General features: G+C 49.9%; 1 protein-coding gene across 1 annotated transcript; it reads left to right on the plus strand.

Annotated features, from left to right (window-relative positions):
- Positions 1 to 500: 500 nt before the first annotated feature.
- On the plus strand, positions 501 to 10,011 carry Rapsn (receptor associated protein of the synapse). The gene is made up of 8 exons (XM_032902090.1): positions 501 to 771; positions 1,341 to 1,679; positions 5,761 to 5,919; positions 6,931 to 7,029; positions 7,103 to 7,225; positions 7,983 to 8,036; positions 9,156 to 9,355; positions 9,753 to 10,011. Exons 1-8 carry the CDS (start codon positions 580 to 582, stop codon positions 9,823 to 9,825), a joined length of 1,239 nt encoding a protein of 412 aa, XP_032757981.1. The 5' UTR covers positions 501 to 579; the 3' UTR covers positions 9,826 to 10,011.
- Positions 10,012 to 12,389: the final 2,378 nt, after the last annotated feature.

Here is a 12,389-nt window from a genome sequence, read left to right on the forward strand (position 1 = left end):
GGGGGAGGGAGGGAGCGGGAGAGAGGAGAGAGAGAGAAGAAGAAAAAAACAGAAGAAAAGAAAAAGAAGCAAGGAGAATAAGCAGGCTGGACATTCACCTCACCTCCCTGATGCCTGTGTGCCCAGTGTTCTGCCTGCTGTTTTTCCTGCTGTCAGAACCTCTGGCCTCAGGCTTGCCCACATCCTGGCAGACAGCCTTTGAGAGCTGAACCTGCTAGGGCATCAAGGCCAGTGTCAAAGTGTCAAAAAGGCACCAAACAGGTTCTCAGGTGGTGCAGTGCCTGTATCCCCGGGGCAGCCACCTTTCTGCTTTGAATGGGTGCAGCAGAAACCCTCGTGACCTTGCTGCTGACATTCCTCAGAAGCCACGTGGCCCCAACTGGCAGGGACAGCTGCAGACAGGGGCTGAACCAGCCTTGTTCCCAGGGTGGCGCCCGTTGTCCATCCAGGCCCTGCTTAGCTTTTGCCTGGTGTTGCTTTTCCCTCCCAGAGATCAGCTGGCACTGTGGGTCCAACACCATGAAGGTCTAAAGACACCTAGCCAACCACGGTCTTTCCGAGTGGCCAGACTGTGGGAGGATGGGGCAGGACCAGACAAAGCAACAGATCGAAAAAGGACTGCAGCTGTACCAGTCCAACCAGACGGAGAAGGCACTGCAAGTGTGGATGAAGGTGCTGGAGAAGGGCTCTGACCTCGTGGGCCGCTTCCGGGTGCTGGGCTGCTTGGTAACAGCTCACTCGGAGATGGGCCGCTACAAAGAGATGCTGAAGGTAGACATTACCCTTCCAGGGTGCTGTGGGAGGGCCCAGGCACTGAGAGGGTTGGGAACAGGGCTGGGTGGCTTCCTACTCCCAGGGGCCCTTGTGTCTTCCTGAGAACCCTCTGTGTCTCATAGGCTAATGTCTTTTGTTTGAAGTTTTGAATATGCATGGAAGTCGCCGGGTCTTTGATGGCTGCTGGGTATCTTTAGACTCAGGCCTGTGGCCTTCAGCTTCAGTGTCAAAGCCTGTGAGACTCCGGCATCAGGAGCCAGGGTCCAGACCTCCAAGCCTAGGTTTTAAGTCTGCTGCTTGCTGCCTGGAGGAACAGGCTGTAAGTTTGAGGGTCAGGCTGATCCGTTGTAGACTCCAGGTCTGAGGCTGGGAGTGACAGGGTAGTGTCTGCCTGAGCTTTGCGGTGACTGGAGCTTGGGAGGATGGATCTGAGGTAGTGGGAATTCTTGAGTCTGAGCTTTGGGATCTGCCATTCGCTCTGGCTGTGAAGTAGGGCTGGCTATGGCAGCAAGGGGGTGCAGGGTGAGCCTTGGCTGAGTGTCACCTACCTGTTACCCCGGGGTCAGTTTGCCGTGGTCCAGATCGACACTGCTCGGGAACTGGAGGATGCGGATTTCCTGCTCGAAAGCTACCTGAACCTGGCACGCAGCAATGAGAAGCTATGTGAGTTTCACAAAACCATCTCCTACTGCAAGACCTGCCTCGGCCTGCCTGGCACCAGGGCTGGTGCCCAGCTTGGGGGTCAGGTCAGCCTGAGCATGGGCAATGCTTTCCTGGGCCTCAGCCTCTTCCAGAAGGCCCTAGAGAGCTTTGAGAAGGCCCTGCGCTATGCCCACAACAATGATGACACCATGCTGGAGTGCCGCGTCTGCTGCAGCCTGGGCAGTTTCTACGCCCAGGTCAAGGTGGGCCTGGGCCCTTTGTGGGGGGCAGGGGAGGATAATGGGACATGTGAGGCTCCCTGGGACTGTCCTGAGGGGGGTTCATACCGTTTATGTGTGATAAATATTTTCTGATTTTCTCTGGACAAAAGTTCTTTTGAGACAATGCCATCCAAGTTAGCCAATCAGAGAATAGAATTATCTCACTCACCCATCCTGCAAATGGTCCCGCAGGTACCATGGGTTTTAAACTGGCCATGGAACCTGCCTCATTCATGTGGATGGATGCATGGTTCTTGGCACCAGTGATGATGCTGATCATGGAGCCTTTCTGCAGCACACGCAGGTCCACAAACTCTCTGGCATCCATGAGCTCACTGGTGTGGTTTGTTGAGGCTGTACCCGCTTCCTCCAGGTCCAGCACAAGAAAGCCCCGAGATTCTCTTAGGAGCCACACACTTTGCTGGGCACTGCCTCAGCCCTCCTTTTAGATAGGGGTTCAGTGAATGGGAAACTCCAGGAAGGTAGAGCCATGAATCACACCTCCATCCTCGGATGACCTGGGAGTCCGGGAAGTTGCTGTATGAGAACAGGATGTGAAGATTCATTAGTCTAATAGTCATTGGCAGGGTGGGGGTTGGAGAGACGGCTCAGTGGTTAGAGCGCTTGCTGCTCTTGCAGAGGGGCCCAAGTTTGGTCTCCAGCACTGACATGGTGGCTCATAATTGCCACTACAGTTTCCGGGGATCCCATGCCTCTCCTGACAGCTGCAGGCTGCTGCAGGCACACAGTGAACATATATACACCACACTCTTAATATCAGATAAATACTTGAGAAATAGTTTCTGAGCCGGGCAGCACTCAGGAAGCAGAGGCAGGCAGATCTGTGATCTGTGAGGCCAGCCTGGTCTACAGAGTGAGTTACAGAACAGCTAGGGCTACACACACAAAGAAACCCTGTCAAAAAAAAAAAAAAAAGCCAAAAGGGGGTGTTTTGTTTTGTTTTTGTTTTACTGAGGATCAACTACATCTCATGAACTGTTGTTGGACCCTGTGTCCCTAACAACAGAGATGATGGCAAGGTCTCTTATGAAGCTTCGTATATCTGGATGAGAAGAACAGTTGAAGTTGGTTGTTCGTTATGTGAAGAAGTGTGGGCGATTCCAGGATGAGGGGTAGGGGCACCATTTTTAAGAGAGTGGTCAGAAGGCCTCAGTGAGTGGTGGAGGACTGGTGGAGCTAGGCAGAGATCTCAGGAATAAGCTCAAAGCTCTGACAAGAGAGAGGGAGGCCACTGAGCTGACGGAGGTATATGAGGAGATGGGAAGCCATGCAGAAGGGTGGGGTGTGAACTTACTGGGAGGATCAGTGAGCAAAAGCTTCCGATTACCAGGATTTTAGTGTAGCCTAGTGTAACACCCAGATGTGGGGGAGTTTTTTTTTTTTAAAGACTTGCTCATTTTTATTTTATGTGTATGGGTATTTTGCCTATCTGTGTGTCTGAGTAGCACATGTGTGCATTGCTTGTAGACAGCAGAAGATGGCATTGGAAGGACAGATGGTTGTGAGCTGACACTTGGATCCTGGAAGTCAAAACCAGGTCCACTGGAAGAGCAGCCATCATCTCTCTAGCCTCAAGCTTTGAATTTTTTTTTTTTTTTTGGTTCTTTTTTTCGGAGCTGGGGACCGAACCCAGGGCCTTTCGCTTCCTAGGCAAGCGCTCTACCACTGAGCTAAATCCCCAACCCCCGAGAGAATTTTTTTTAAAGATTTCATTTATTTTATTTTTTTTTAATTTTTTTTAAAGATTTATTCATTTATTATATATAAGTACACTGTTGCTGTCTTCAGACACACCAGAAGAGGGCATCGGATCTCATTACAGATGATTGTGAGCCGCCATGTGGTTGCTGGGATTTGAACTCAGGACCTCTGGAAGAGCAGTCAGTGCTCTTAACCACTTACTTAACCATTCCTCCAGCCCCTGCTTTGGGAGAACTTTAGCTGCTGGTACATGGTAAATACGGCCCCCTAGTATGTAGCCCAAGCCTGCGATCCCAGCTCCGAGGAAGCAGAGCAAAGAGGATTAGAAGTTGAAGGTCATTGGTAACTGACAGTGAGTTCGAAGCCAGCCTGGGCTACATGGCTCTGTCTTAAAAGGAAGGGAGGGAAGAAGGGAGGGGGAAAAATGTTGACACCTTGCTATTATTTTACTTTTATTGCATTTCTTAGACTTACTTTATTTTCCATGTAAGAGTGTTTGCCTGCATGTGATTGCACTGCGTATGTGTCTGTGCCCCAAGAGGCCAAAAGAGGGCATCAGATTCCCTGCAACTGGAATCACAGATGTGGTTGCTGGGAATCGAACCTAGGTCCTCTGCAAAAGCAACACGTGTTCTAAACCGCTGAGCCGTCTCTCCAGCCCAGCCTCTCATTTTTGACCCTGAGGTAGTCTATGCGCATCACTAAAATCTGAAAATGTTTTCTAATGACCCATTCTCACATAACTACAATAACTGTTCTCACACACCAGCTGTATCGTGATCTCAGAATAGCAGCTAACCAGCCCCTGAACGCTGTCTGTATTTACGTCTCTGCTTATCCCAAAACACTTCCCTTACTGCCGGCTTGAGGAAAGCAGAATACAGCCAGAGCCACGCAGCCAGCGGCTTATGGTGTCTTCTATGGCTCTGAATAGAACATTCTGGCTCTCCCTTTCACTTCCCCTGACACATTAAAGAAACCAGGCTAACTGCTTTGTAGAATGCCGCGTCTCCTTTCTCATCTCGCTTCTGTGTTTCCTTGAGGCGTCCTGAGATCCCTCCTTTATCTCCAGTGACTGTGGTAAGATGAGGTCACACCTGTTGGGTAAGAAAGCTGTTAGACATATCTGTGTCCTGCTTTCCCATTTATTCGTTTATGGTTTTTCAAGATGAGGTCTGTGTAGCCCTGGCTGTCTGCGGACCAGGCTGTCCGCTGTCATGCTGTGCTACTAAATCTTTTCAGATACCAGATCAACTGGAATTCATACAGCAGGGCTAGTTCTACCCCAAACCTAGTGTTTAGGAAGGAGTTCCTTTCCACTGACTGTAAACTCAGTCCTTCTTCCTTGCAGATGGAAAATTTGGATCCATTTGTTTGTTTGTGTGGGTGGTGTGGGTGAGTGGTTAAAGACAGGGTCTCATGGATCCGGACTGGCTTCAAATTCCACACACAGCTGAGGCTGGCTTTGAATCCCTGATTCTCCTGCCTCTATTTTCCGGGTGCTGGGAGTCCAGGTAAGCATGTTACACTTAGCCTTACTGTTAGGTTTTAAATGAGGTAAGAAATGCCGGGACTTGTTTGCATGCAGTAGATGATTAGCTAGGAAGATCTTCATGACGCCTTGGGTGTGGGGCTGGCGGTTGGGTCCCACGATATGGATGGGGCACAGAAAGGGAACCATGATGTTGGTAGACAATGTGGCCTAGTACTGGACAAGAGCACTCCTGAGCCTCTGCTTTCCTCACGAGTGGAAGGAAGGCATTGGCTGTTCATAGGGGATGCCCTGGTGGGTTTGCGGGGGAAACTCAAGCAGGTTTTCCTGGCCTCGATAACCCTGCTGTTCTGATGTTCTTTGGTGCTGATGGTAGAACACTGTTTTTGAGCCCTCGGGAGTAGCTGCTCCCGGAAGCAGAACCCTTTGTGGTTCTGAAGCCAAGAAGCCGTCTACGGCTGCATGAGAGGAGAAGCCAGCTGCTTCTTTGCCTTTTCGTTTAAGGAACAAATATTTAAGAACCGTGTTTGGCGCTTGGAATACAGCAGCAATCTCAAGAAGCCGTACTTGTGCACTGGTTTCCCCTGCTCCCTGGTTCATGCTTACTGCTGGAAGCTGAAATGAATGAATAGGCTGACCATGACCACTGTGGTGCATATCTGCGACCTCAGTACTCAGGAGGCAAAGGCAGGAGGACTACAAGTTTGCAGCTATTCTAAGGAACATTAAATATACAAACAAACAAACACTGGGGCTCCCTGGCTGTCACAGATCCTGGGCCTAGAACCCTGGGATTGGGTCAGTTCCTACCACTCAGTGTATCTCCCTCCTGTTCTGTGTCCCCTGCAGGACTATGAGAAAGCCCTGTTCTTTCCCTGCAAGGCCGCAGAGCTTGTCAACGACTATGGCAAAGGCTGGAGCCTCAAATATCGGGCCATGAGCCAGTACCACATGGCTGTGGCCTACCGCCTGCTGGGCCACCTGGGCAGTGCAATGGAGTGTTGTGAGGTGGGGCAGCTGGGGAGCATGCAGGTGGTGGGGGTGGGAGAGGATCTCAGGCCCAGAACACAGGGCCCCCTATTTTCTAGAACAGCCCATGGAATCCCCCAAAGGCTTGCCAATAAGCACCTGAAGAGTGTTATCATTAACTCTGCACCAGACCTCATCCCCTTCCAGTCCATCCTCAGGGCAAGGAGCTTCCCTGCCCCAAGTAGCCTCTGTGGACCACTTTGAAAAGAAAAACATAAGAGCTGGAGATGCAGCTCAGTTGACAGAGTGCTTGCCTGACGAGCACAAAGCCCTGCTGGGTCAACCCTTAGCCCTGCATAAAACCCAGTTTAGTAATGCATGCCTATAATCCCAGCACTTGGAAGGTGGAGAAGACAGGATCAGACGTTCAAGGCCATCTTCAGGTACACAGTTAGTTCAAGGCCTAGCTGGGGTACATGAGTGTCTTTTAAAAAAACAAAAACAAAAATTTAGTAGAACAGAGAGTTACCTGTCTGTAACCCCAGCACTCAGGAGCCAAGCAGTATGAGCACTTAGCTTGAGACTAGCCGGACTGCATTGGGAGCCCCTGGGCCAAAGAATAAAAGAAAATAAAAGACTTGGAGGGGAGGGGGGCTCTTGGATCTCAGAGCTGTTTCAGCTCTCTAGCCCATAACATTCAGCCATCTCTCTCTCTCTCTCTCTCTCTCTCTCTCTCTCTCACACACACACACACACACACACACACACACACACACACAAAGACAAAAAAAAAGAGAGCGGGTCTTGAGGTTTCCGCTCTCAGGTTCAAATCTCATTGCTTCTTCCTCTGATCCTGATGAAGGTGCTTTTCTCAGAGCCTTGGTCTCCCTCCGTCAGACAGTACTGCAATCTTAGTAATTCAACCCAAGAGGCCTCAGCAACCACAAGAGGATGTGTGATCCCAGCTGTCCTCTCTAAGGGACTGCTGAGTATAGGGCACCCCATTGTAGGGCCACGTGAACTTTCCTGAGCGACCAGCCTTCCTTGCAGGAGTCCATGAAGATTGCCCTGCAGCATGGTGACCGCCCACTGCAAGCACTCTGTCTGCTCTGCTTTGCCGATATCCACCGGAGCCGTGGGGATCTGGAGGTGAGATCACCAGGATGGGGGGGGGGACCTTGGGCCTGGAGCATCCCGAATCTAACCCCGCTTGGCTCTGCAGACAGCCTTCCCTAGGTACGATTCCGCTATGAGCATCATGACCGAGATCGGAAACCGCCTGGGGCAAGTGCATGTGCTGCTGGGTGTGGCCAAGTGCTGGATGGCCAGGAAAGTGCTGGACAAGGTGAGGGCAGGCCCTTTCCTGTGGTAAAGCTCTCTCTGATGCTCCCAATTTGGGGCTTTTCAGCCAACACTGGAGGTACAGTGTTGGGCTTGTCCCCTTAATTTAACATCTGCCTCACCCTGTTGCCATGAGACCCAAACATTCCCAATTCTCCACTCTCAAAGAAGGTCCATGCCTCACCCAGAGACCCACAACTTATAAAGGGCCAGCGCTAGCATTTAAACCATATATTCTTTTTTTTTTTTTTTTTTTTTTTTTTTTTTGAGCTGGGGACAACCCAGGGCCTTATGCTTCCTAGGCAAGCACTCTGCCACTGAGCCAAATCCCCAACCCCTAAACCATATATTCTTTTTTTTTTTTTTTTTTTTTAATTCTTTTTTTTCGGAGCTGGGGACCGAACCCAGGGCCTTGCGCTTCCTAGGCAAGCACTCTACCACTGAGCCAAATCCCCAACCCCTAAACCATATATTCTTAAACTCCCTTTTACTCTCTCATAGGATCCCATGAGGCAGTCATGTTCTGCTGCCACTGAGCCAAATCCCCAACCTCTAAACCATATATTCTTAAACTCCCTTTTACTCTCTCATAGGATCCCATGAGGCAGTCATGTTCTGCCCGTTGTGTCAGCATAACTCTCTTCTGCTGCCTTCCCACAGGGCAAAGGCCCTGCCCCCGTTCCTCAGGTTCACTTTTCTTTGTTTTTGTGTTGAGCCAAGGCAGAAACTGCCCACAGCTCTGGCTTCTGCTCACCTTCCAGGCTTTGGATGCCATTGAGAAAGCCCAGGACCTGGCTGAAGAGGTTGGAAATAAGGTTAGACATAATTACGTCTCCTGGGTCTGGGGTCAAGAGCCACAGGAGAAAAACTGGGTATGTGAGGAGACAGGAGTTCAAGGTTTTTCTTGACTACATAGAGAGTTGGAAGCCGGCTTGGGATACATGAGACCCTGATCACGCGTTGAGCCCTTCTGACCCTCTGGAAGGTTCTTGCAGCCACTCCAAACTCCTGGATCTTCCTCCCAGAGAATATTTCTGGGGCCGGGCAGGCATTTCACACCTCGAAGAGTCCTGAGTTCCTAGCGGCCTCTCAGTTCCATGGAGTAGATGTCTTCTTCATGGGCATTAGACATGCACCTAGATGTACACATGCATGGTTACAGGCAAAAACGCTTGAACATATTTTTTAATCGTACAAACAAAAAACCAAAATAACAACCCTAACACCCTCCACTCCTCATGAGCTGGATATCCTCATAAATATTAAATACAGACTTCCCTGTGAGTGCTCTCATGGTATAATGAGGCCCAAGGTCCCCTGGCGACCAGCAGTACACATAGCACATTGCTTCTTCAGATGTCTCAGTTGTAACCATACCTTAACGTCTTGGAGAAAGCTTTGTGGCTCCCAAGGTCTTCTAGAGAATGTGCATCCTGGTAGGCTCTGGGGCACAGCCCAACTAAGATGTTGAAGTATATTTGCTTTGGGCTGGTATCAGGCTGATCAGAAATATATACTCAATAAAAATAGGAAAACACATTAGTTAATGTAGAGGCAACATAGCAGCAGGTTTGGTCAACAAAACCCTTCAGAAACCTGGTCTGGTGGGGCACACCTATTCCAGTGCTTGTAGAAACAGAAGGCTCAGGAGTTCTAGGCCAGCCATGACTATATGGTGAGTGTGAAGCCAGCTTGGAGATATATATATATATATATATATATATATATATATGAGACCCTATCTCAAAACAAAAACATGGGGTCCCATGTTCTCATCTCAGGTCTTACCCATTCTGTTCAAAGGGAATCCAAGGCTGGGGTGCGCAGGATATTTCTCCCAGGTCCCACAGCAAGGCAAGGGTGTGGTGGGAAAGGCACCTTCTTAGCCCTGCCCTTGCTCTAGTCCCTCATGGGATCTCTCCCCACCACCCTAGCTGAGCCAGCTCAAGCTGCACTGCCTGAGTGAGGGCATCTGCCGCAGCAAGGGGCTGCAGCGTGAGCTGCGCGCGCATGTAGTGAGGTTCCACGAGTGCGTGGAGGAGACTGAGCTCTACTGCGGCCTCTGTGGTGAGTCCATTGGGGAGAAGAACAGCCGGCTGCAGGCCCTGCCCTGCTCCCACATCTTTCATCTCAGGTGAGTCCTTCGCTGGGTGGGCAGGACCCCCACATCACACTAACAATGTTAAATGCTAAGACCTGGTTTCTTGGGGCCTTGGTGTCTTCTAACAACTTCCCACCTACTCACTGACTCTCCCTCCAGCCTTGCTTGTGTGTCATTCTTACCATTATTCCAAGGGGAATCAGAAAGGCCCCTTCAAGTCACCTCCCAGCCCCAGGCTTGACCTGGGGTAGCAGCAGATGCCAACTCTGCCACGGCCTGGAAGCCTCTGGTACCGGGCAGGCCGGAAGTGAGTGGAGCCCAGGAGAGCCTTCTCCTCCACTGGGCAGTGACCTTCCTGGAAAGAAGACACAAGCCAGGGCCTGACGTAAATCTGGCCTGGGTGAGTGAACGCAGCCCTCTGCCTCCACAGATGCCTGCAAAACAACGGCACTAGGAGTTGCCCCAACTGCCGCCGCTCCTCCATGAAGCCAGGCTTTGTGTGACCTCAGTGGCCATCTTGGCACCTCCACCATCAAGCTGGAGGCCCTGGTGAAATCCTAGGGTAGCAGCCAGGACCTCCACAGCCAACTCAGGGCCAGAGGCCTGCCTGCTGCTCCTCTGGGCCTACCTCCCCTCCCCTGCCTCTTTGTACTTTGTTCTTTATAGAAAAATTAAATGTTTCTACCTGGTGCCAGTGATTGACCCTTCTTCCTTGTGGAGGTTTCCCTAGACACAGGCCTTACCCCATGCGTGTGAGACTCTCTAGCTAACAATTAAGTTATCATGAGAACTGGAGACAAGAACCCTGCTGCTGAGATGGTGGTGGCACTCACACACACACACACACATGCATGCATACACACACACACACACACACACACACGCACGCATGCACGCATGCACCGGCATGGGGAGTTGGAAGGGAACTACCATACAGTAAACAGAACAGACAAGTAGTGTGGAAAATGCTAGAAACTTGTGTGGATTGCACTGTAAACTTCCGCCCCACCAATGTTTTTAAGTACATCTATTTATTGTGTGTGCACATGTGTGGGAGCATATGTGCCCGGGGGGAATGTGTGGTCAGAGAACCATTTTGGGAAGTCAGTTGTGTCCTTGAACCATGCAAGATCATGGGATGTGAATGTGGGGTGATCTACCAGCATTTGGGCCACCTGCCAGTGGTTACACTCCTGCAAAGAAAACTAGTTACCCCTTTCCTTGCAGCCATCAGCGAGAGGTGGGGTCTCATGAGCCCTTCCTCCTGCACCTATGGAATTTCCCTCACTTGACTGTGTGTAGGTCTTACAGGTAGCCACAGCTGCTGTAGGTTTTGGAGTAAGTGGCTCTTTTGAGCTAGAATACAAACATTTCCAGCTACCGTAGGAGACAAAGTCTCTCACTGGGACTAAGGTCTTACCAAATGAGCTAGGCAGGATGCGAACTTCACTTGCAAGCTCCAGGGACCGGCCTGTCTCTGCCTCCCTCGTGAGGGGTTTATAAGCCCATTGCCAGCACACTCAGCTTTGTGGATGCTGGGAATGAACTCGTGAGTCTTCATGGCTGCTCAACCATCCTCATGGTTATGTAAAGACAAGCCTGGTGGTGGTGGCACTCGCCTTTAATCCCAGCACTCAGGAGGTAGAGTCAGGCAGGTCTCTGTGTGGGGACAGCCAAGGCTACAGAGAGAAACCCTGTCTCCAACAAACAACAACAACAACAAAAAGGCTCGACAAAGTGGGTAATTATATTAAAAAATAATTAGAAATATGGAAAAGGAAAAAATAGAAGAGGCTCAGTAGTATTGTATCAAATTGTATTTTGTGCTCATCATTGTGAGCTCGTGGGTTTCTAGAATTCTGCCTTACCACTGTGTCCTTATAGCCTTTTATCTGTACTCCGGAAGAAAGAGAGGCATTCTTCCTTTCCTATTTCTATAAAGGTGAGTGCCCCACCTCATCACTGCCTCCTAAAGCCCTGTCGCCAAACGGCATTACCCCAGGGGCTAGGACCTCAGTGTGACTATTTTGAGAGACACAAAGGTTCTGTACACATCAGTGACACTGTTTAACAAGGTAGGGGCATACTGATATAATCAAAACTTCAGTATGGAATGTTTACAGTTTGCAAGTTCTTCCTCATCAAATGGGTATTAATGTGATTTTTAAAAACATTTATATCGGGGCTGGAAAGATGGCTCAGTGGTTAAGAGCACTAACTGCTCTTCCAGAGGTCCTGAGTTCAATTCCCAGCAACCACATGGTGGCTCACAACCATCTGTAAAGGGATCCCACGCACTCTTCTGGTGTGTCTGAAGACAGCTGCAGTGTACTGATAAAAATAAATAAATCTTAAAAACATTTATTTAGTGTTTGCATGTGCATATACATACCACTATGTGTGTGAAGTGTTAGTCTGGCCCTAGGCCTTACTCAAGAGGGAACCAGCCCCTTCAAGGAGATAAAAACTACACTTTCTGCATGTCTCAGGAGTCCAAGACCACAGCACCACAGCATCCGTTATCTTAGTGCCCAGAGGTCTCCACAGAACAATTTCTTTTTCAGAAGTTTGTTTGTAGCCGTTGCCTTCCCTTAGTGCTCTCCTGCCCCTTCCCAGTCTGACTTAAACTGGCCTATAAAAACCCAGCCTCCCTTTTGGCACGGCTGCTCTTCCTTCTCTCAGAGACAGCCCTCAATAAAGCTTCCTTCTTCGGCTTTGGTGTGGCTCTGGTGATCTTGTTCTCCTGTAAACCTTAGCACATGGATGTAAGAGGACAACTTAAAGGGACTCAGTCCTCTGCTTCCCTTAGGGGGTCCTGGGCGTCGGACTGGGGTCATTAGGCTCAGGAGCAAGACTGCTGAGCAATCTTTCCCCCTGGGTATTAATCTTTTAAAAAGATCTATTTATTTTTATTTATATGAGTACACTGAAGTTGTCTTCAGACACACCAGAAGAGGGCATCGGATCTCATTATGAGATGGTCGTAAGCCACCATGTGGTTGCTGGGATTTGAACTCAGGACCTCTGGAAGAGCAGTCTGTGGTTTTAACCACTGAGCCATCTGTCC

This window comes from Rattus rattus, chromosome 5, assembly GCF_011064425.1.
Source record: "Rattus rattus isolate New Zealand chromosome 5, Rrattus_CSIRO_v1, whole genome shotgun sequence".
Lineage (NCBI taxonomy): Eukaryota > Metazoa > Chordata > Mammalia > Rodentia > Muridae > Rattus > Rattus rattus.

Coding starts and splice junctions, on each gene's coding strand:
- Rapsn (XM_032902090.1), top strand. CDS start 580: ATGGGGCAGGACCAGACAAAGCAACAGATCGAAAAAGGACTGCAGCTG. Junction 7,030..7,102: donor GGAGCCGTGGGGATCTGGAG/GTGAGATCACCA, acceptor TTGGCTCTGCAG/ACAGCCTTCCCTAGGTACGA. Junction 7,226..7,982: donor CCAGGAAAGTGCTGGACAAG/GTGAGGGCAGGC, acceptor CTCACCTTCCAG/GCTTTGGATGCCATTGAGAA.